This window comes from Zalophus californianus, chromosome 3 (genome assembly GCF_009762305.2).
Source record: "Zalophus californianus isolate mZalCal1 chromosome 3, mZalCal1.pri.v2, whole genome shotgun sequence".
NCBI lineage: Eukaryota > Metazoa > Chordata > Mammalia > Carnivora > Otariidae > Zalophus > Zalophus californianus.
In genome coordinates this window covers 115,715,026-115,740,159 of record NC_045597.1, presented here as the reverse complement: position 1 = coordinate 115,740,159, position 25,134 = coordinate 115,715,026, and the positions used below count along the sequence as shown (strand labels likewise).

Here is a 25,134-nt window from a genome sequence, read left to right as displayed (position 1 = left end):
TGTTTTGGCATTATGTAAATGTTAAGTGTTAAGTGCCAGTTGAAAACAAGAGTGTTAGCTGTCACTTTACATGTAATCTTAAAATGATCCACCCTGCACTCTTCTCACGACTAGGACATAAACTCAACGAAGATCTAAGATACATATGCACAAACACATGTACAAACATGTGCTAAAAATGCCAGCTAGTGAGCATGTGTGTTATGGAACATGTCAGAGGGACAGGGGAAATAAATTACTTCACACAATCTCAATTTTATAAACTTTAATAAATGTGCCCCTTCCATGCCTATTTGTGCCCTTCTCTGCCCTGTCCCGCCCTGCTCTCAATCTCAGGGAGCAACTTTTCCAGGCTCTTCTGCCCTCTAGCTTTAGCATATGGGAGACAACACTGGGAGATGAAGGGCAGGAGGAAGGGAATAAGTAGGTAATTTTCTTCTTCTGTCTCAGATGATGTCTCCACAAGTCATAGGTCTTGCCAATAGACCCTCCTTCTACAGTTCTAGTTCCCACCTGGAAACCCCAACTGCAGTCCCTCAAGTTCCCACGTCACCTGTGTAATCTGTTTCCTGGACTAAATTTCACCCACTGAGAGACCTAGAGTGACCTTTATTTCTCTGGCTGGACTCTGATACATAGGATAATCTGAAAAAGTATCTTCTGATCCTGGGATTTCAAGCACAATCTGAGGCCTCTGACATAGCAGCCCAGGTGCTGAGTTCTCCTTCCACTCTCCTCTCCTTGTCAAGTGTTCCAACTAGGAGGAAAAAGAAGTAAATAAAAGTGACTTATCAAAGCCCAATCCCACTCAAAGGTCCCTGGTGGTTCTTATGAGACAGAACCCCCAAATCAAACGTTTGCAACACTTTCCAAAATCAGCAAACAATCCTTTCTGCCAGGCTCCACTCTCTTTATATCTGCAAATGGACATTTTTATTATTATTGTGGTAATAACACTAAACATGAGATTCACCTTCTTCAAGTTTTAAGGGTACATGTTGTTAACTATAGGCACGTTGTACGGCAGCTCTCCAGAACTTATGCGTCTTGCATAATGGAAACTTTATACCTGTTGATTCATAGTTTCCCCCTCCATGCGGCCCCTGGCAACCAATATTTCACTCTCTGATCCTATGACTTTGACTATTAGATGCCTCTCATAAGCAGAATCATGTAGTATATATCCTTCTGTGACTGACTTATTTGACTTAGCATAACGTCCAAGGTTTATCCATGTTGTCACATATTACAGAATTTCCTTTTTTTAACCTAATATTCCACTGTATGTATATATACGTGTGTGTGTGTGTATCACATTTTCTGGATCCATTGTGTCAGTAGATATTTAGGTAGCTCATCTTGGCTACCGTGAATAGTGCTTCAATGAACATGGGTGTGCTAACATCTCCTCGAGATCATGATTTCAATTCTTTTGGATAAATATTCAGAAGCAGAATTGCTGGATCATATAATATTTCTAATTTCAATTTTTTAAAGGAACTTCCATATTGTTTTCCATAGCAAATGCACTATTCTGCATTCCCACCAACAATGTAAAGGGTTCTAATTTCTCTACAGCCTCACCAGTACTTGTTGTTTTGATAACAGCCATCCTAACATGTACGAGGTGATGCCTCATGGCTTGATCTGCATTTTCCTGATGATTAGTAATATTGAGCATCTTTTCTTATACTTGTTAGCCATTTGTATTTCTTCTCTGGAATGCCTATTCAAGTCTTTAGTACATTTTTAAATCAGTATATTAGGGGTATTTTTGCTATTCAGTTGTAGGAATTCCTTACATATTTTAGAAATTAACTCCTTATCTGATATATGGTTTGCAAATATTTTCTCCTATTCTGTAAGTTGCCTTTTCACTCTGTTGATTGTTTCCTTTGCTGTGCAGAAGCTTTTTAGTTTTTTGTAGTTCAAATCGTCTATTTTGCTTTTGCTGCTTGTGTTTTTGGTGTCATATCCAAAAATTCATCGCCATAACCAAAGTCATGAAGCTTCCCCCTATATTTTCTTCTAGGAGTTTTACAGTTTCAGGTCCTACTTTTAAGTCTCTAATTCATTTTCAGTTGATTTTTGTGTATGGTATAAAAGTCCAATTTCAGTCTTTCACATGTGAATATTCAGTTTTCTCAGCACCATTTGTTGGAAGAAACTATCCTTTCATCATTGTGTATTCTTGACACCCTTGTTGAAAATTAGTTGATAATACATGCATGGATTTATTTCTAGACTCTCTATTCTGCTCCATTGGTCTACATGTCTTTATGCCAGTACTACACTGTTTATTTTTTAAAGATTTATTTATCTGAGGGGAAAAAGAGAGAACAAGTAGGAGGAGGGGCAGAAGGAGAGGGAGAAAGAGAATCTCAGGCAGACTCCCCACTGAGAAAGGAGCCCAACTCAGGGCTCAATCTCATGACCCTGAGATCACAACCTGAGCTGAAACCAAGAGTCAGATGCCTAACTGACTGAGCTGCCCAGGTGCTCCTATACTGTTTTAATTAGTATAACTTTGTGTTATATTACAAAATCAAGAAGTATAATGTCTACAGCTTTGTTCTTTCTCAAGTTTGATTTGGTTATTCGGAGTGCTACATGATTCCATAAGAATTTTTATTTTTTTTTTTATGTATCTGTAAAAAAATACCATTAGAATTTTTATAGGGATTGCAATAAATCTGCAGATCACTTTGGGTAGTATGGACATTTTAATATTAAGTCTTCCAGTCCATGAACAAAGGATGCTTTCCACATGTTTGTGACTATTTTAATTTCATTCATCAGTTTTTTTTAGTTTTCAGCGTATGAGTCTTCACACTCCCTGATTAAGTTTATTCCTATGTATTTTACTCTTTTTATTTCTATTGTAAAGGGATTGTTTTCCTAATTTCCATTTCAAACAGTTTGTTGTTAGTGTATGAAAATGCAACTGATTCTTGTATGTTGATTTTGTATCCTGAAATTTTACTGAATTCCTTTATTAGTTCTAACAATTTTTTCTAATGGACTTTTTAGAGTTTTCTCTATACAATCATGCCATTTGCAAACAAGGATAATTTAACTTGAACAACTTTTATTTTTCATGTCTAATTTCTCTGGCTAGGACTTCCAGTACTACATTGATTACAAGTGGTGAGAGTGGGCAACCTTTCCTTGTTCCTGGTCTTAAGAGGAAGAGTTCAGTTTTTCACTATTCAGTATGATATTAGCTGTGAACTTTTTAAATACAGCCTTTATTATATTCAAGGAATTTCCTTTTATTCCTAGTTTGTTGAGCGTTTTTATTATGAACATGTGTTGAATTTGGTCAAACCCATTTTCTGCAGCCTACTGAGATGATCATGTAATTTTTATCTTTTATTCTGTTAATATGGTATATCACATTAATCAAATTTTGTATGTTGAAACATTCTTGCTACCCAGGAATAAATTCCACTTGATCATGGTGTATAATCATTGTAATCTGGTGTTGAATTCATTTTGGTAGTATTTTGTTGATGATTTTACATCTATATTCATTAGGGATATTGGCCTATAGTTTTCTTGTGATACCTTTATCTGATTTTGGTGTTAGAGTAATGCTGATCTCATAAAATGAACTTAGAAGTATTCCTTCCTCTTTAATTTTTTATGAGTTTGAGAAGGATTGGTGTTAATTCTTCTTTAACTGTTTGGTAGAATTCACCAGTGAAGCCTCCAGGTCCTGGGCTTTCCTTTGTTGGAAGGTTTTTAACTACTGATTCAACCTTGTTAGGTTGTATGTTTCTAGAAATAGATCCTTTATTTTTCTCTAGGAATGTGTCCATTTCTTCTAGATTATCTAATCTGTTGGTGTATAACTGTTCATAACAATCTCTTAAGATCCTTTTGATTTCTGTGGCAACAGTTGTAATGCGTGCTCTTTCATGTCTGATTTTATTTGAGTCTTCTCTCTTTTAGTCTTGCCAAAGCTCTATCAATTTTGAGTATCTTTTCAAAAAACCAATTCCCATTTTCATTAACTTTTTCTATTTCTACTTTCTATTCTCTATTTATCTCTGCTTGAATCTTTATTATTTCCTCCCTTCTAAGTGTGGAATTAATTTGTTCTTCTTTTTCTACTTCCTTGAGACGTAAGGGTAAGTTGTTTATTTGAGAACTTTCTTCTTGTTTAATGTAGTCTTACCACTAATAGTATCCCTTAGTACTGCTTTTGGTACACCCCTTGGCTTTAGTATGTTGTGCTGTCATTTGTCTCCAGATATCTTCTAATTTTTCTTTCGATTTATTCTTTGACTTGTTGGTGGTTCAGGAGTATGTTGTTTAATTTTTTTCCAAATTATATTATTATATTTGAAGTGTCCAGAATAGGTAAATCCATAAAGATAAAAAGTAGATTAGTGGTTGCTATGGGTTGGAAAGGGAAGAATAATGGGGAATGACTGCTAACGGGTATGTAGTTTGTTTTGGAGTTGATTAAAATGTTCTAAAATTAGATAGGGATATTGTACAACTTTATGTATATACAATAAATATTGAATCATATAGTTTATAAGGTTGAACTTCATAGTATATGGATTATAACTCAATAAAGCTGCTATAAAAAAAATCAGATGCCCTAGGGATTCAACTGCGCAGGATCAACCAGTGAAATAGAAGAAAAGACAGAGCAGCACGGTGTCACTGAGGCTGAGAGAAGAAAATAAGTTACTGAGATACTGAGCAGGATCAACCAGTGAAATAGAAGAAAAGACAGAGCAGCACGGTGTCACTGAGGCTGAGAGAAGAAAATAAGTGTTTTAAGAATTAGGGAATGGTCAACAATCTCAAATGCTGCTAAGCAACTGAATAAGAAGATAATAAAATAACTGCTGGGGGTGCCTGTGTGGCTCAGTCAGTTAAGCGTCTGACTCCGGCTCAGGTCATGGTCTCAGGGTCCTGGGATGGAGCCCTGTATTGTTGGGCTCCAAGCCCAACAGGGAGTCTGCTTGTCCCTCTCCCTCTCCATCTGCCTCTCTCACTGCTCATGTTCTCTCTGTCTCTCTCGATAAATAAAATCTTTAAAATAAATAAATAAATAAATAAAGTGACTGCTGGATTTGATAATCGATGCCAATAAAAAAATAATATACTTGACTTCTCTTTGTGATCTTTATTAATGCAAATTACTATTATTTCAAATTACTAATAAATATTATTGCAAAATATGGCAAAAGGTATTACCTTTAAAGTATTTGTCAGCTTTCTAAATTTTATTTTCTTAGTCTAATTATTCATTGCCATACTTATAAAAAAACTTAATAAGGGTTGGAAGAAAATAACTAAGGACATATTTCAAAAATAGGATAAAAAGTTTAATGATAGAAATACAAAAGAAAAATAATGAAATTAGAAGAAGACAAGGAGTCAAACATTTGAATGTTAGGTATTCAATGAGAACAAAGGGAAATGGAGAGAAGAAAGTTATCAAAGAAAAAACTCAAGAAAATTTTCCAAAGTTAACAGACATGAGTTTCCAGATTGAAAGAGTGAAGTGAGTACAAAGGAAATGAAGCCACACAACAAATACCATCACTGTGAAATTTTAGAAGACAGTTGGGAAAAAACAAACAATCTAATTAAGGGTCCAGAAAGGAGGGAGAAAGGACTTTCCTACAAAGTTTCAAGAATCACAATGACCAAGAGAATGCTGGAAGTACGTCTTCAAAATTTTGAGGGGAAATTATCTGCAATCTAGAACTCTATGTGCAGTAAAGGTGACAAAATGTGAAGGTAGAATAAAGACATTTTCAAAGGTACAAAAATGAAAAATTTTACTTGCCATGCAAAAGCTCAAAAAGCTACTGGAGAACTTGTTCCTCTGATAAAAGAGAGTAAACTAATAAGGAGGAGATACATAATTGAGGAAACAAAGAATATAACATAGAAAAGAGAAGGCTTGTGAGGGAAAATCCCAGGATGACAGCTTGCAACAGAGCTAGAGAGTAACTGCTCTAAGATCAGAGCAAGCGAAAGGTAGCAGGAGAGATTCCTTCAAGAAGCTGAATCTGATAGAAACCTAATGTGCCTGCAAGTTTAGAGACGGTATTTCCACAATTAGGGAAGAGTGTGGTCCGTGATAGTGATAAAATCATAGAAGGCTAAAAGAACAAAAACAACAATAAAACCAGACTCATCAATTTCAGAGAGAACGAAATGTTCAGAAAACGAAAACTGATCATGGTACACTACTTAGCTCATCCACAATTAACAATTACATAGTCACAAAAATAAAAGCCTTGACTACTTACCTAATCAAATAGCTATCGTGGGAGGTAGGTAAGACCAGAAGTGGACTGAGCATAGTCAAGGCAGGTGGCATTAAATCAATATCCTCCAGAGTAGTAAGACAAATACAGTTCTAAATATATTCTCCATTTAATGGAGCATCTGCCTTTGGCTCAGGTCATGATCCCAGGGTCCTGGAATCGAGCCCCGCATCAGGCTCTCTGCTCAGCAGGGAGCCTGCTTCTCCCTCTCCCTCTCCTTCTGCCTGCTCCTCTACCTACTTATGACCTCATTCTCTGTCAAATAAATGAAATCTTTTTTAAAAAAAATATTTTCCATTTGAATGTCTCTTTTCATTGACTTTGTATATGCTAACAGTCTGTATCCCTATACTTATGACATAATGTTGAACATACAAGACATGCTAAAGAAAACAGTTTATGGTAAATCAGTTACCTAAGTGCTTATTTATAAAGTGATTATATACTGACAGTCAGGCAATATGAAAATGTTTGACCTTAATTTTACGTAAAAGTTTCTTCAGATGTAGTTCTAGAGTGAAGAAAGTATCTTGAAAGATTTTGACCTACTTTTTGCAATTCAGCTTACACATTCTCCTCACAGAAAAACTATTCTCAATATAACATGCAAGAAAACATAATATTTTTTAATTTAATTTATTATGTTGTGTTAGTCACCATACAATATATCATTAGTTTTTGATGTAGTGATCCATGATTCATTAAGAAAACATAATACTTTAACACAATTAAAACTTTATATCATCTGTCCATGTTTGCTGGTGGATGGTCAAGTAAAATGTAGAGAAACAAGTCAGTATGAAAGCTACTGAAAATCTCACTATTCTTTCTGTTTATGAGTATTTGCTTTTGTTAAACATACTAAAATCTTCATCCTTACCTATATATAAACCTAGAATCTAACACTTAATCATCAGGACTAGCTCATGGTAAGACTGTAGAAGCATAGCCCACACACTGAAATTCTGAATGCAATGGCTATCTGAGTCATTCCTATTTCTTTATCACCAAATCCTTCAGAAATCTTTAGCTGTAAATCTCCACTGCCCGCACAGCTTTCTAATTTTTTCCCTAGCAAGTGAAAGGTCTCCAGAAATTTGAAGGAAAGAGAAGGCATAAGCCTAATCAAAGGAAGACTGATTACTTTCATGACATTCTGTAAAAAGAGCAATAGCTTCTTAAGGGGCTGAAAAGCTTTCCTTATTCATTCATTTTTAAAATAAACCTGTAATTGAACCATTTGTTTTTAATGGCTCCTTTGATTTAGAAAAGCAGATTCATTATAATTAGTATTTATAAATTCTAGTTGAGGAGAAATTTATTAAGAATCATGGTTAAAGTTTGCAACGGACCAACAGAAATTTTTTTTATTAATCGTGAGATGATTTTGCAGAACATTTAAAAAAGTTATTTAACACTATGATATTGTAACTGGAGATTTGAACTATTTTTTTAAAGATAGTTAAAACTGCCACAAAACAGAAATATCCTCCAAATGTATTATTCCACATAACATTGGAAAACCATAGCAAACTCTGAAGAAGCAAAGAATTTACATATTATTGCCTGGAAAAATATCTCTAAGTGCACAATAATAGAGAGTAATTTTATTCGAAAACTGAAGACACTTTAAAAGACTAATAAAAAGAAAATGTTAAAATTATAATCCTTTTATAGAGTCTGAAGCTATCTATATACATATATTTATGTGTGTACTTTTATATCATTTCTGTATGGTATTACTACATTCATAAAAATGCTGTGCTCTTTTTAAGGAAGATTTAGATACTAAATTTTGCACTGAATCTTTAGGGACTTATGCCAAAGCTAAAGCAATATAACAGAGCAAAATTCAAGGAAGAGAGGTTTTTAAACAAAATGAATTGAAAGGTAATAAAGTGTTTATCCAGCAGGAAGTTATACATAAAATCTTCTAATTTGAAGTCGGAAGATTAAAGCTGCTTTTCACTAACCTATACCAACACACGAACTCTTACAGTAGTTGGCATATTAGCTCTACTTTGGCTCCTCCTGACAACTGTCTGCCCGAGAGAAAGGTAATGACCTCACTGGACTTCTCTTACTCCACATGAAATAAGGAAAGCAATACTCTAGAATTCTAAGACCCTGCAGAGATTGCAGGACAAAAGGATGCTACATTTCATGATATTTTTCCAGTACAGTCGATGTACGGTTCAAAGAACTTTCTAATTCAGAGAAGCTGTGATCCTTTTGTTTATCATTGCTTAGATGAACTACTGGACGACATATACATAAGTGGGTCTTATCAATAATTTGCGGGCTATTCTCCTCTATCATAAACTCTGTGGGGTTCATTTGGTCTTTAGCAGCAATACATCAAGAAGCAAAAATGACCTTCAAGCTCCCTCAGTATACCCAGACACTTTTGCCAAAATGGAGTAAAAAGGATGGATATAGCACCATCACCACCCCGTGTTACAAACTGGAAAATCATAAAAAATACAGGAAACAATCGCTTACCAACATTAGAGTAGAGGCATTATAAGATTATGACCTCTGTGAGAAGAAAAAAACAGACAACGGGACCTCAACATTCTCCACTTCCTGGAGGCAGTTTCAAGGCAATAACACAGAGTCAAGCAGTTTCACCGAGCTAAAGGGGCAGAGATCAGAATTTAGGTAAACCAAGAAAGGTAGAACTTGTGGAACATAGTGCCACAGAGGAAAAAGCTGCATAAAGAATTCCAGAGATCTATAGTGGGGTCCACTTGAGGCTTTGGATACTTATCTGTGCATACATACAAGAAACAGCCCAAGGCTGGGGAAAGAACCACAAGAAAATAGTCAGAAAAACCCTGTGGCTCACATGAGGATAGGAATAATTTGTTTTCCCATAAGCCAGAACGGGAAAAAAAAAAAATACAGAAAACATCAAGTAGAATCCTCAGAAGGATACTGCATGTCAAGGCACAACATAATCAAATTGCTGAAAACTAGAGATGAAAAGAAAAATCTTAAAATCATCCAGAAAAATAAGACACACTGTGACACATTACATATAGAGCAATAAAGAGAATGACCACAGACCCTTCATCAGAACCTATGCAAGCAAATGTACTGAAAGAAAAAAATAAATAAAAAGGTCTATCTACAGCTCTTTCCAAAGGGAAAATATCGTTCAAGAATGATGAATAAATATGCATTTCCAGATGAATAAAACTAAGAAAATTCATCACCAATAGAACTACACTCCAATAACGTTAAAGGAGTTTCTTAGGCAGAACAAAAATAACACCAGATAGAAAGTTAAACTTTCACAGAGGATGGAAGAAAGCCAGAAATGATATATATGTGGAGGAATATAAAAGACAATTTTCTCATTTTTTAAACTACACTGAAAATATAATTGACTGTTTAATGCAAAAATGGTAATAATGTAGTTTACAATTTATAATACATGTAGAAATAAAATATATGACAATAATACCACAAGGGCAAAGAGATGGAAGTATACTATTGTAAAGTTCTTAGACTACACATGAAAAGGTACAATACCGGGGCTCCTTGGTGGCTCAGGTTTCAGCTCAGATCATGGTCTCTGCATCCTGAGATCAAGCTCAAGTCAGGCTATGGGTTCAGCAGGGAGTCTTCTTGAGATTCTGTCCCTCTGCCTTTGCCCCTCCCCCCAACTTGGGCACAGACGCATGCATGCGCTCTCTTTCTCTCAAATAATTAAATAAATCCTTTTTAAAAAAAGGTAAATATTAGTTGAAGTTAGACTATGATAAGTTACATACTGTCAACCCAAGAGAAAATAATAAAAAGCAAAACAAGGAGGTAAAATACAACAATGGAAATAAAATGTAATTATAAAGAATAGTCAATTAATCTCCATAAAAGGAAGAGGAACAGGAAAAAAGAAACATAAACAGGTGAGGCAAATAGAAAACAATGAGATGGGAAGATTTAAATCCAACCATATGAATAATGACATTAAACATAAATAGTCTAAACATTTCAGTTAAAAGACAGATTGCCATATTGAACCAAAAAAAAAAAAAAGACAAGAAAATCTCTTTAAATATAAAGACACAAGAAGCTTAAAAGGATGGAAAAATATATGCCCTACTAATACTAATCAAAAGAAAATTTGAGTGGCAATATTAATATTAGACAAAGTATACTTTAGAACAAGAAATATTAACATATGAAATCATACTGTCATATGACTAAAGAAGTTTTCATAATAAGAAAGGGGTTAATTCATCAACAAGACATAATAATCCTAAACACGTATGTATCTACTAATAGAACTTCCAAATGCAAAGTGTAAAACTGACAGAACTGAAAGGAGACACAGACAAATCTTAGTTATATTTGGAGATTGACATCTCTCTTTCAGTAACTAATAGAACATGTAGTCAGAAAGTCTGAAGGACATAGAAATTTGAACAAGGCTATCAACTAACTTCACCTAAAAGATATTTAAAAATACTATACTCGGGACACCTGGGTGGCTCAGTTGGTTGAACATCTGCCTTTGGCTCAGGTTATGATCCCAGGGTCTTGGGATCAAATCCCACATCAGGCTCCTTGTTCAGCAGGGAGCCTGCTTCTCCCTCTGCCTGCTGCTCCCCCTGCTTGTGCTTTCTCTCTCTCTGACAAATAAATAAATAAAATCTTTAAAAAAGTAAAAAATAAAATAAAATAAAAATACTATATTCAAGAGTAAGGAATACACAAATTCTCCAAGCGCACATTGAACATTTACCAAATTAGATCATACTCAGTTCCATAAAATGTCTCAATAAATTGAGGAGATTTGAAATCTTATAAAGTATGATTTATGTTTATAAGAGAGTTAAAACAAAAATCAACAAGGGATATTTGGGAAACCCCTAAATACTTGAAAATTAAACAACACATTTCTAAATAACTCACGAATAAAAAAGAAATGACAAGGAAAAATCGAAAATAGTTTGAATTGAATAAAAATAAAAACACAACATATCAAAACTTATGGAATGTAGCTAAAGCAAAGGTTAGAAGGAAAATTATAATAAATGTTTCTATTAGAAAAAAAGAAAGGTCTCAACGTATTTACTAAGCTTCTACCTTAAGAAATTTGAAAACAATGGAAAATTAAACCAAAAGCAAGCAGGGAGAAGAAAATAATAGAGAGCAAAAATCAATGGCATTAAAAACACAAAAACAGTACAAAAACAATGAAACCAAAAACTATTACTAGGAGAAAAATCAATGAAATTGATAAATTTCTAGTCAGATTGATCAGGAAAAGAAGAGGAGACACAAATTCCCAACATCTGGAATGAAAAAGAAACATTACAGATCCTAAAATATGAAATGAAGATGCCTGCTCTTGAAGAGTTTATAATCTAGTTGGTAGGACAGGCTCTATGCACAGAAAACAATGAACAATCTTATACTCATATCAATAATAATAGTAATAATAATAATAAAAACCATCACAATCCATCACCTATTATACACCAGGAAAAGGTCTAAGTACTTAATATATATCAAATTGTTTAATTGTCACAACCATAATAGGTAGATACCATTATTAACCCCATTCTACAAATGTGTACCTTAGGCACTCACCCAATGTAGATATGATAACAATAGATATATGATAATTTAGTAATTCAGACTCAGAAGGAGAAATCAGGACAAGGAGGAGAAAAGAGGATTGCACTGACCTTGGGAATTTCTCATGGAAGAGATAAGGCTTAAGCTAGCTCTTGCAAGATCTATCCTGATGTCTACCAAGTTTTTAATATTAGCAGAGATCTAGTACTTCAACAGAGTAGTTTAAATCAATGTTTCAGCTGTTTCAACAAATATTTATTGAATACCTACTATGCTTTTGCCTCTGGGATCATAGACACAGACAAAAGATGGACATCTGTTGAGTATGTATACACAATATGCACCATACTGGTAGATGTCATTGAGGTATAGACCTCATTCTCAAAAAGCTCATAATCTAGTTAGTTGTGTGCGTATGTGTGTGTGCATGTGTGTTAACAAATTAGAAAGCAACTGAGACTAGGTAATAATTATGTGCTAACCTGAGTAATATTATATATCAGTTAGGAAAAGAGAAGATTAGTGTCTTATCCAAACATAGCCTCATGGAGGAGATGCTTTGGAGCTGAATACTGAAAAACTAGTCATAGAGAGAAAGAGAGAGAGAGAGAAGAGGGGCAATACCAGCTGTTGATAAGACAAGGAAAATTCAGGTGGGAATAAGCAGTCTGCTTAGCTAAAGGTAGGTAATGCCAGAAGATAGCTGAAGATAAAGCTGAATGTGAAAGGGGGGAAGGAGCGTTATAAATTGGGGCATAAAAATTAATTTGAATCCCAGATTTTTGTTGAAAATATAGGCTTGATAAATTTCTCCCCCAAATTCTAACTACATTATTCTGTTTTAGTCAGGCAGGAAAAAGGGCATAAATACCAGAGGGAGTGCAGAGAATTCCCAAAACAAAAGAGAAAATTTTTTTCAGTGATCATATGCTATGCATACAATTTCCTGGGAACTCAGAAATATCAATAAAAATTAAAATAGAGAAAAAATATACCTAATCCAATTTTTTATTTATTTTTAAAAGACAAAAGCTTCTTTAAGCAATTAATTAACACACATCACTGATGCCACCAAATATCATCATACCATATAATAGAAAACTGGAAGCTTAGAGTAATATAATCACGGATACTCCTGTGGGCTGGTAAAGTGTCTGCTCTGCTCAAATGACAGGGCACTGGGTCTTCAGTGTGTCCAAGGGATATTCCCATTGCAATCTGTCAGCAGATTGGCAAATGTTCTTCCTGACAGGAACACACAGCCCAGGAATACAGGCTTACCCTCATTCATGGCTCAAAGCACTTCAGTGCAGTGTTGCTCTCCTGGCTCCCTTTAATGGCCCCAAATACCAATTAAGCAGCTTCACCAACTCAGTATCTAAATTTGGATATAGGTATCAAGTTTGAATGCCTGATGAGACTAACTAAATACTTTGCAGAAGTGTGAAGTAATCAGTCCCAAAATGGAAGAAAAAAAAGGAAATCCCCAGAAGTGGATCTGACATGGTTCCTGTCCCTATTGAAGTTTCATAAGATCACAGCTGAGAGAACATTATACCATAAATTGAAAGGCTCTGCATTAACAGCAGGAAACAAAAACCCATTTCACAACTCATCCCCCACTAGTTCAAAATATGCACCACAAATTCTCATATCGTTACATTGTCGTATAGCACCACCTAGTGTCCACAGGCAGGTGCACGTTAATGCTGACTGAGCCCAAACGTGGCACTTTTCTGCAGTCACCTTCCAAGGGCTTCCTGTTAGACTTGGCTGTTCACCACATCAGGATTCCTAGTGTGATTCCTCATTCTACTTCAGGGCATACCAGTGAAAGTGTAATAATGAATTTATTTGACTGTAGTTAAACTCCCATTTTGTGGATTGTTCTCAAGTACTTTGAAACTGCAAACTATTCCCAGGATGATTCTCTCTCTCTCTCTCTCTCTCTCTCTCTCTCTCTCTTTCTCTGAGGCAGGGAAGGGGCAGGGGGAGAAGAATCCCAAGCAGTCTCCACGTCCAGCATGGAGCCCCATGCAGTACTTGATCTCACAACCCTGAGATCATGACCTGAGCCAAAATCAAGAGTCAGAAGCTCAACCGACTGAGCCACCCAGGCACCCCAGGATGACTCTTTCTTCACATTTAGCATATATCTGACTCCCCACCATTCCTTCTCACTATTCTCTATTATTGGGGTGTAGACTCTATAATGGATGTCTATAGAGTGCATACATTTTGATAGCATTATTTGCTGCATGAGATATAAGTGGAAAGAGAGGGTTGTATCAGAAATGCATCCAAATTGTTCATAATACCAACATTTGAGTGACTTTAGAACTGTTTCATTTTGTAGATTCACCCTTTCCCTCCTTCTACTCCTACAACCACACAGTGGGAAAGAGAAAGCGATGTTAATGAATAATCAAAACCCAACAGAATAACAGAATATAACAAAAGTAAAATAATTCCAAGGATTAATTTACTTCAGAGACCCCATTTCCTTCCAACCAGTCTTTAGAGTATAAGCCCAAGCATGCCATTTCTAGACAGAAAGTGTGACAAATTTTTGAAGATACAAGCTATTAGATGGCAATAAATTCTCTCAAAGCATTTTAGACCTACATTACTGTCTCTGAGTCGGACTTTTTCTGTACTAGGCAAAATAGAAGATGTGAGCAATTAGATGGGTGTAGACACATGAATACAGGACAGCTCTTTTAGTTTGCCTTGGAGTTAGATGTGCCAGATTGCCATGTAAAATTTAGGGCATACTTACACTAAAAAATTACTCTTTATTTATCTGAAACTCAAATTCAACTGAGTGCCCTGTATTTAATCAGGCAACTCTACTTGGAATGAACAAGAGACCTTGTTGGAGAAAATAACTAGGCTCCTAGCAGACCCGGAGTCATTTTTATGAAAATGGTTGCTTTGGTGGGGTTCCAGAGACCAGTATCAAAGCAAAGGCCCAACATTGTAAGCCTTCAAATAATATGAAACATTTTGCATTTATTATATTATCTGGATTCTCCTAATGACAATCCTTATGTGGTTATTTTTATGCCTGTTTCAAGGCTTACAGATGTTAAGGACTTGTCATGGTGATCCACATGAAACTGTACAAAAAAGCCAGAACTTGAATCCAAATCTCCCATGGTGCAATGTCTACAAATTAGGAAAATGTTCGTGTGGACACTACACAAGACTTTCCATTGTGACATAAGGCCAGGAAAATGAAGATATTCTCAGAGTCACTGAGCTGTCTTACATACTTTGATTTTTAAAGCACGGAACATTCACTTATTTCCCCAAGTACAGTGAGACATCATTCTCCTGATGTAGGTTTATTCACACATACCCAACCGCTACACTTTGTAAGCCATTTATATGTCCCAGACACTCTTGATAAAATCCAAATTTGTTCAACTCAGAGTTCAGTTTCCCTAGATCTTTACGTTTGAAATTTAGAGAATGTTCTTGTAATAATCCCACTGGCTGTTAAGGATCAGGTTTGTTTTTAAATTGTAGAGTAGTGACAGCTGGTGTTCACAGTGCGTATTACCCTTCTCCCTAGCACAGTTTTTATCTTTTACTTATGGTCCTCAAATTCTAGTTCTCATAAAAATTCCCTGAAGAATTTCTTAAAATGCAGCTTCCTAAACCCCTCATAGATTCTGATTATATACATCTGGGATAATATACATTATAGAAGCCCCAGTGCTACCATCCCTTTCCTCCTCCTGGTCAATCTCATGTAAGAGAACATTATTGTATCATCCCGACAAGCACTGTGCACATATATGGAAACCAAAGCTATAAGTATAAAGTTCAGAGGAGTTCATCGATGATGATAATGCCGATAACGATGACAAAAATGATCTCAGCTAACATTTATTGCACACTTAGTGTGCAATTTAGCACTCACTGTGCTAAATCCTTTACATGGATTATCTTATATAATCTTCTAAATATATCTATAAAGTAGACACTATCAAAGACCCCTGGGTGGCTCAGTCAGTTAAGCGTCCAACTCTTGATTTCAGCTCGGGTCATGATCTCAGGGTCCTGAGATTGAACCCCATGTCTCCAGGCTCAGCACAGAGTCTGCTTGTCCCTCTCCCTCTGCTCCTCCCCCAGCTCATGTGTGTGCTCTTTCTCTCTCTCTCTCTCCCTCAAGTAAATAAATAAAGTCTTTTAAAAAAGTAGATAATATCATGGTCGCCATTGTAATAACAGGGAGGCAGAGAGATGAGCAGATAGATAATTGTTATATCTAATATCACAATTAAAGTTCAGGGATTGTATGTATCACATTCAAACTAAAAACCAAAATATTAAATAGAAGGCCTCTCTTCCAGTATGTCCTAGAGATACACGTCATTCACTCTCTATAATATTCATGTGTTGCCACCTAGCAATAGATGGCTAGAAGATACAAGATGTTTCCAGGAAAAGCTTGAGTTTTCTAGAAATCGCTAAAATATATGTCTATCTTAATGTGTCAAATACTAAAGAGATAGTGCATCACTGGTGTGGGCAACTTAAAAAGATGTGTTCTTAATAGTTGAGTTCTGTGACTGAGTCAAATAATAAAAACCAAGTGTTCACAGATTTTTACTTTTATCCACACCCTTTTTTAAATTTCTATTTAATTTAACCAGGTAATAGTTCCATGTAGCATTTTTTAAAATAACATAAAATATTGTCTTCAAACTTCTAATGTGCTTTAGATATGCTTGGCTGAGCAGAAAATAGTCCATTTTGTCTTTTGGTTTTATAATCCTACTGTCTTTACAGAAAGAACTAGCTGCAATACAACAGAATTGCCAAGTTGAGCACTTAGTGATTACTATATATTCCTTAGTTTGCGTAAGTATACATCTTTTGTTATTGAGAATTAGTGTTTCTAGAATAAATGGGAAGCCATATGTTTACCAAAAAATATCAATGCAGGCAGCTATAAGAGTGAGATGAGAAAGAAAACCCCCAAGGATTACATATTGGTCTCTGAATAACCTCATAATCTGGTGAATGGATTAATTTTTACAGTTCTTCGAACGTCCTCCTCTATCTCTGAAGAATAAGAACAATCCAAGACAGAGTGAAAGGGAGAAGGCAAATAGACAAGTGGAAAATGAAATAAGTTGAGAGACAGCTACTCACCTCTTTGTCTTCTGAGTTTTATTGTTGTGGAAGGCATAGAGATTTCGGAGCCAGACAAATCCAAGGTTTAGTCTCACATTCACCACTACATGTAGTTGTACGGCATCGAGCAGTTTGCTTAGCCTGAGTCTCAGTTTCTTCACTTACGCAGTATAGACACTACTACTCTCCCAGCCCAGTTGTTAGATAGATAGATGTTATGGAGGTATGGAGCCTGGAAACAGAACAACAAAAAGCAGCTGTTGTTAATAGTAGTTTGTTAATAATGATCCACACTTCATCTATTCAACACTCATTTATTGATCACCTTTCTGTGGCAGGAATACAGTAAAGTCCCAGGAATACAGTGAACAAACATATAAAGTCTCTGTCCTCAAGAAGTTTCTGTTTCATCCTCTGAATACACAGTTATCAAAATTCCACCCCCCCCACACACACACCCCACTCCACAGAAATTCCTCTGGCAAAGTCACTGTTGCTGGATTTATCAAATAAGATGAACCTCAATAAGATCTTTTTGTAGCATCTAATAATATGGGGCAATAATAGCAATAATTCTTGATGTCTAGAATACTCTCTCCTGATTTCCTTCTACTTTCTGACTGAAACTTGCCAGTCTCTGTTGCTAGATTTTCTTCTGTTACCCCTTTAATTAATATTTCCTAGTATTCTGACTTTGCCCTTTTTCTTTTATACTCTACACTAGTAGTTCCTGAACTTTCAGTCATGAACTTCTTTAAGAATCGGGCACCTGGGTGGCTCAGTTGGTTGAGCGACTGCCGTCGGCTCAGGTCATGATCCTGGAGTCCCCGGGATCGAGTCCCACATCGGGCTCCCTGCTCAGCAGGGAGTCTGCTTCTCCCTCTGACCCTCCCCCCTCTCATGTGCTCTCTCTCTGTCATTCTCTCTCTCAAATAAATAAAATCTTAGAAAAAAAAAAAAGAATCTGAAGAAGCTATGCACGCTCTCCCTATGGAAAAAAAATGAATCTACTTACAAATATACAAAAATTTGCATAAATTTTCAGGAGTGTCACAGACCTTTCTCCCTTCCCATAAAGCGAACTTCAGGTTAAGGGGTTCCCATGGCTTGAATTATTACCCATATGTCAAGGACCCTCAAATCTCTGTCTCCTACAAAAACCACTTTCCTGAGCAATAGGCCTACTTTCAAATGACTTATTGGCAACTCCACATGAATGCCCTTTGACATCTTAAAACCCAAGATATCCCAAACCAAACTCTTCATCTTTCTCCAAACACCTGTTCTCCTGGAGGACAATACATGCGGGAAAGAGAACACTTTTTGAACCTAACAGACCTAGATTTAAGTCCAGCCCTGGAAGCTTCAGAAATATACTTAACCTCTTTCTGCTTTCATTTCTTCTTCATATTTAACATGAGGAAAATAGTACCTCTATTTTCTATATTGTTATGAGAATTAAAACAAATAATGTGAAAATCCCTATCCAAGTGCCACCACATAGTATACATTCCACAAATATTAATATTACTGAATTCCCAATAAAGAAAAAGCAACTCTATTCACCAAATATCCTAAGTCAAAAATTTAGGAGTCATCTTCACACACCCTTCCAACCCATCCTCTAAATGGCAAGACCTTCCCAAGATACAAATCTGATAATGCCATGACTCTGCTTCAATCTTCCCAGTTGCTTCTCATTGCTTCCAGGATTACATCTATCTTAGTACTACATCGAAGGCTATGATCTGGCCCCTGTCCATGCCAAACTCATTCCCTTGACTACTTATAGATCTCCCCAAATGTGCACAGTGTTTCAGATTCCACAGCTCTGTTCCCACAGCTCCCTTTGCCTGAAGTGTCCTCACCCCTCCACGTCTTTTCTTGGCATTCAGGCAAACACCCATTCATCTTTCAAAACACAGTACAAGCATCACCTCTGCTATGAAGTTACTCCTGACAGCCTCTTGCCATACTGACCACCGACTCCTTTTATCTCCCACCTGTACCTGACAGATGATTTCTATCATGGCAAAGATGAATAGCATATGCTTCCTGATCTCAAAAAGCTTACAATCATCATTCAACCAGAAATCCTCTTATATAACCTGGACAAGTAAACCAAAGAAAAATTACAAGGCCTGAAAAAACGAGTTGTAAGTAACTTCAACACTCAGCTCAGTGGTCCTTTCTTAGAAGCCTTTCTGTGACTCCCAAGCTCCGAGGTGTGTGTGTACATGTGTATGCTATATAAGTGTTAGCTATATATAAACTCATTTAATCCTTACAGTGTGTGGAGCAAGCACTATTATTTTTCCCCTTTTACAGGCGAGGAAATGAAAACATAGAGACCAACTTGCCTAACATTACCTACCCAGAAATATTGGTATGAATAAAGTAGGGACTTCAGTTAATTAAAAAACAATTGACAAATGAAAATGTTATATTGTTTATAAATAAATCGTTTGCTATATATTTATTGAGCCTATTAAGGGCCTGGGACACAAATAGAAAAACCTAAGTGCCCTATGCTCAAAAACAGTGATTCGTGAAAAAACTACTATGATATAAATAAAGAACTTAAGATTGTATCTCTCGGCGGCAGTAAGAAAGCCTTAGGGTTGAGGAATCTTCAAATGGATCAATGAGTTGAAAGAAATGAAATGAGCCCTCAACCCAGATCAGGAACACTCCTCCTTTCACGTCACCCCACCTCACCTTTTCTCCTCCTACGTGTTTGCCAGCTACTATCCAATGGAAGGTAGACTCTACGGGGCAATAGTGCGCGTGCGCATCATCAATTCGACGATCCTTCGCATCGATGCTTTCGGAAGCAACTTCTTCAGCCTGGTCACTGCCTGCTTCGTCGCCACCCCTGAGGCCGTCGCCGCAGCCATTTTGACGGCGGAAAAAGTGAGCATCTGGGACCGCTCGAGACGGCGGCGGGGCTGGTACGGATGGTTTCCGCCCGCGTTAGCCCTTCCAAATTCGCCCGTCTTCTTGGTGCCACAGCACTCGGTATTGCCCGTATTCCGACAGGGTCCCTGTCGCTCTCCCTAGTTCTGTCACTCTGTTGGCTGTTTTTCGCTTCCTCACCTTCAGCTCCATTCGAGGGAACCCCTGTCTGGAGCTGTTGTCAAGCCCCCCTGTCCTGTGTTAAAATACCTGCTTCGAACTCTGTCTCGGCCACCGGCTCCTCGTTCCCCGCCCTCATCTGGTCCGAGTTGCTTTCGGGGCGGGGGCTGGGGGCCCAAACCGGGAGGGCTGGGTACTGCACGGCCTCCTCTGGGCAGGGATCTGTGCCCTGTAGGGGCTGGGGGCCATTTCTAGCCTTCTTGGGTTATGGGGAGAGCTTGGACTTCGGTCGTGGTGAGCGACACATAGTGAGATAGTGGACGTTACCCGAGTTGTGTGTTGTTAGAGCTTAATCGGTCACTAGCCTGTTTTGTTTTGTCCGTTCTCAGGAATAACTTTACGAAAGCAAAGATATTTTGCATCTGCCCTCCCCGCTGGAAATGGCCACTGTGAGTAAATTAGTCTCTTAAGCAGTATAGTGGTTTGGGAACTTGTTAGGAAAGGGAGGGATGGGTTTAATTATGGTGGCATTGGTGGCATGTTTCTTGTGCTTAGACGTAGTGTATGAAAAAATGTCAAGGGAAGCAAGGGGTATGAAATTATGTTGGCATGCTTTGAAGGTAGTTTGAACACAAAGATTTTCTACGACACTCGTGTACTTGTTTCTACAAATTCATTTTTGGAAATAAATTCAATGCCAACATCTTTTCAATATTTTTAAAAGACATTTCAGTAAATATTTAGAATCTATTTTTAAGCTATTTTTTATTTCTTTGGTGGCTAAACTGAAGGTTTTGTAAACAGTTTCAGTCTAGCAAGTAACCTTCCAAATCCTACAGAATGAGAGCAAGAGATATGATTCACATAGACCAGAAATACTGATTGTAAGTCTCCAGTTTAGACTTATCCTACTATAAGGACTTCATAGTAGGGGACAGTAGACATACATGAGATAGCTACAATTAAGCTACACAAAGCTACGTGCAGATTCAAAGCTTTGTGAAGAGGAGAAATAAGGGGTTTGGGATCCCTTCTTCAGAGAAGCATTTAATTTGTGTTTTGAAAGATGGTGGGATTTAGATAATCGGACATTTGAATGGAAGAACAGACATATTTAGAGACACCTTCCCTTTCAAAAATCAAGGAGTAATTTTTGCCTTCTGCAATGTCGGATATGTGAAAGCGATTAGGGGGAAATAAGGTTGGATTATGGAGTTGAAATCGAGTAATAGCCTTGAATGTCACACTCAGTATTTAGATTTGATTCTTTAAGTTGTGGTCGTTTAATCAAAAGCTGTGTTAGGATTAATATGGCAATAGTTAGGATAATATTCCTGTAACTGAACATGATATGTTAAGAGTCTGTCTATTGACGTGACTTTAGGGACAAGTCATAAAAGTAGACCACTAGTCTTGGACCCATTTTAACATGAATTTTTACTTAGCCAGAACCACAGAAAGGGAATGTTGTAAAAGAAGCATGGGGTACTCTCAAAGTAACTAGAATAGAATTCTAATGTTTAACCTGGCTTTATTTTGATTTAAATGAATTAGTTCAGCAGCGTGAATATTTTGAAAGATGTTTTCATAAATCCTTTAATTGTTAGAAGTTCATATGGAATAAATTTTAATATTAAAATATACTTTAAAAATTTGTGTTCATATGCATTGTAAATACTGAACGGATGTCAGTTATGAAATATGCAAGTGTGTGTGTCTTCAACTAGTTAGCGTACATAGCAAGAGTCATAAATGTCTGTGCTTCAGAAGCTGGACAGTAAATTAAGATGCCTTGGTGGGAACTTTGACAAACTGAAATTTTCATTTCTAGTATAACAGGAGCAACCTTTCCTTAGCTATGGTGACTTATTGCTAACTAATGCCATTTGCGAATATGAATCCAGTGCTGCCAGCTCTTCTGAGTTTTCAAGAACAGCCGAAAATCTGGACTTTTTTTGTGAAATCTGTAATTTCTCAATGTTTATATCCAATTCACATTTTTTTATAACAGTGTGGACCACACAAAAATGTCTATAGATGGATATGGATGAATTTCCTAGATGGATATGGATGAATTTCCTAGATAACCAGTTTTCAGTCTTTGGTATAGACCCTATTTTCTGCTCACATGACCAAAAGCAGGACTTAATCCTAAAACAATGCCTAGAAGACAGTTTCTCTTTTTATACTAATAAGGATTTTAAAATTATGTTTTAATAACCTGTCATCTTTCCAAGTCTAGAATCCTAGGTTTGAAGTAGTCATACACAAAATCATACTTGTCCTCGTACTAAAATAAACTGGCTATTCTAATTTTTGAGTTATTTATTGGCTGTCATATTTAGTTATATTCACCAGCTGACCCAATGTCCTAAAATCTGCCAAGTACTGAATTTGAGGACCCTGTATGCTAAAGGGGAAACTTGAGACACATTAACACTGTCGTCAGCTATTCCTTTTAGTGGACAAATTAGATACTGGATTATTTTGCCATTAAAATGAAATATAAAGAAATAACATGAAATTCAGTGATGAGATTTTCTTAGATTGGCAACAAAACGCACATTTTATTATAACTTTTGTAAAAAGCTTTGCCATCAAGGAAAAAAATCTAAAGTAGAATCTAGTGGCCGTGGCACTCACAGGTTAAAATAATCCTTAATAATATTAGGAAATTGCTGAAATAATTTGGATAATATTTCTTTTCCTTTTTTGCTTGTCAAGCAATTTATTATCACATAATATTTTGATAATCATACTTTAATTTTAATGGTATATGGAAGTATGTTGTGGAAATTAGTAAAACAGTGCATGTAAAGCACTTAGCACAGAACCTAGCCTATAGTAACTAACATCTGTTGATTATTTGCTATTTAATATTTATTGCCCCTTTCAGATAATCTCTTATTGAGCCTCTTACATTTTGAGGGCTTGCCCCAAATCTTTTTGGAGTTTAAAATTTTATATTGCCTTTAGATCCTGAGCCATATTCTGTTAAATGTAAATGTCTTCATTTGTAAAGGTAAATTTAAATTATAGAATCACCCAAAAGTCTGAGTTTGTCTAGTAGGTTAAAATCTAATAATTATCACATTTATCTCTTTGGGCAGGTTGGGTCCTGACCCAAGGAAGGATACTTAAATTTTCAGGTGGCTAGAGTACTCTGGAGACAGGTCTTATACTTAGGAGATACATAAAGAAAGGTTCTGTTTATCCAGGTCTTGAAGACAAGGTTGAAATTTGCTAGACCTAGAAGGAGAGGGAAAGGGGCATTTTAGCAGAACAAATCTTATGGCAATATAAAAGAAGGTAGAGAAATATGGGAAATGTTGCAGATATTTTTATATGACTAAAGAAAAGGGAAAGGTGGGTAAAGTTAGTAAGAAATTATGCCAGAGAGGTAGAAAAACAAGTTAGGATGTTCTCTTGTACTTATGATGAAAAAAAAGAACACGTGTTGGAATTCAGACTACTTTGTGAAAGGGAAAAAGGAATGATTCTAAAGTATCAAATGGCTAGACTATTTGAACATCCTGGTAGTTTTCATACCACTCCAATCCCCATTCTCTAATCCCACTCCAGTCCATCCTGCCCTAAGTGGTACATTCCTAAAAACATTCTGCCCCTCTATTCTTCCCTGCCTCCAGATTAAAATTCTGATTATTGTCTTGATGTAACAAGCCTTTTACTATATCAAATATGAAGCCTTTTACGATTTCCCACAACTTAACTTTCAAGCCTGTTTTTTACTGCACTCCCTTAAATATCTAACCTCACTGAATTTATCACACTTTTGAATATACCTTTTATGACTATACATCTGTTCCTGAAAGTCACCCATTGAAATGCCCCTTTTCTCTGCAAATTTCTTCTGTTTCTTCAAAACCTAGTTTATTCTCTATGAAACTTTTTCCTCCTCCCTCAAGGATTTTTTGTTTAAACCTTTTAATAGCATGCACAGATAATATGGAATTTATTCTTACATATTTTCTACTAAACTCAGAGTTGGCATTTTTGTTTTTTAATGTGAAGGGACATACAAGTAAATATTTTAGGCTTTCTGTACCATATAGTCTCTGTGCAACTACTTATCTCTGCCATTATGGCATGAAAGCAGCCACAGACAATATATAAATAAATATATTCAGCTATAGTTTGCGAACCCCTGCATTAAATTACTCTGACCCGGGGCACCTGGGTGGCATAGTCAATTAAGCATCAGACTCTTGGTTTCCACTCAGGTCATGATCTCAGGGTCTTGAGATCAAGCCCTGTATCTGGCTGCACATGGGGAGTCTGCTGGAGATTCTTTCTTTCCCTCTGCCCCTCTCCCTGTGCGTGCCTGTGTGTGTGTGTGTGTGTGTGTGTGTGTGTGTGTGTGTGTGTGTGTGTGTGTGTGTGTGTGTGTGTGTGTGTGTGTGTGTGTGTGTGTGCCTGTGTGTGTGTGTGTGTGTGTGCTGTGCGTGCCTGTGTGTGTGTGTGCGCTTGCTCACACATTCTCTCTCAAATAAATCTTTAAAAAACAAAAAAAACCAAATTACTCTGACCCAAGTATTTTGCTGGAGATTCTTTCTTTCCCTCTGCCCCTCTCCCTGTGCGTGCCTGTGTGTGTGTGTGTGTGTGTGTGTGTGTGTGTGTGTGTGTGTGTGTGTATGCGCTTGCTCACACATTCTCTCTCAAATAAATCTTTAAAAAACAAAAAAAACCAAATTACTCTGACCCAAGTATTTTGCTAGAAGTTTCTGCATGAAAGATGTTTACACATTCACCCGTTGTAACTGACCTCAGAGTCCAGGAAATTAACATAGGAGCAAAAAATTTAGCACAAAGCTTTGTACTAAAGGTGTTGAAGTTTACTTAACACGAGAAAAATCTTATTTGTACTACTTTTTTAGTGTTGTTCCCAAATAGGGCAACTTTTAGAGGTTCCTATCCTCTCTAGTGTGGCACTCTTGATTCAGGCCTTTATTGGAAAGGCCATATACTTTTACACAAAGTAAATTATTACTTGTTTGGT

At 36.5% G+C, this 25,134-nt stretch overlaps 1 protein-coding gene and 1 long non-coding RNA gene across 5 annotated transcripts in view; one reads left to right on the top strand and one right to left on the bottom strand.

Annotated features, from left to right (window-relative positions):
• Positions 1 to 319: 319 nt before the first annotated feature.
• LOC113919713 lies at positions 320 to 19,845 on the bottom strand. The gene is made up of 3 exons (XR_003519096.1): positions 19,761 to 19,845; positions 17,061 to 17,274; positions 320 to 757 (listed from the first exon to the last, which is right to left on the bottom strand). It is a non-coding gene; the product is annotated as an uncharacterized LOC113919713 (long non-coding RNA).
• Positions 19,784 to 25,134, top strand: part of MMADHC (metabolism of cobalamin associated D) — a 45,407-nt gene continuing 40,056 nt past the window's right edge. The window contains exons 1-2 of one of the 4 annotated variants that reach the window (XM_027589287.2): positions 19,895 to 19,955; positions 20,507 to 20,566. In XM_027589287.2, coding sequence (XP_027445088.1) covers positions 20,558 to 20,566 — 9 coding nt within the window. In that variant the 5' untranslated portion in view covers positions 19,895 to 19,955; positions 20,507 to 20,557. Of the gene's footprint in view, positions 20,061 to 20,506; positions 20,567 to 25,134 lie in introns of all 4 variants that reach the window. The other 3 variants (XM_027589286.2, XM_027589285.2, XM_027589284.2) reach the window with 3 other exon arrangements.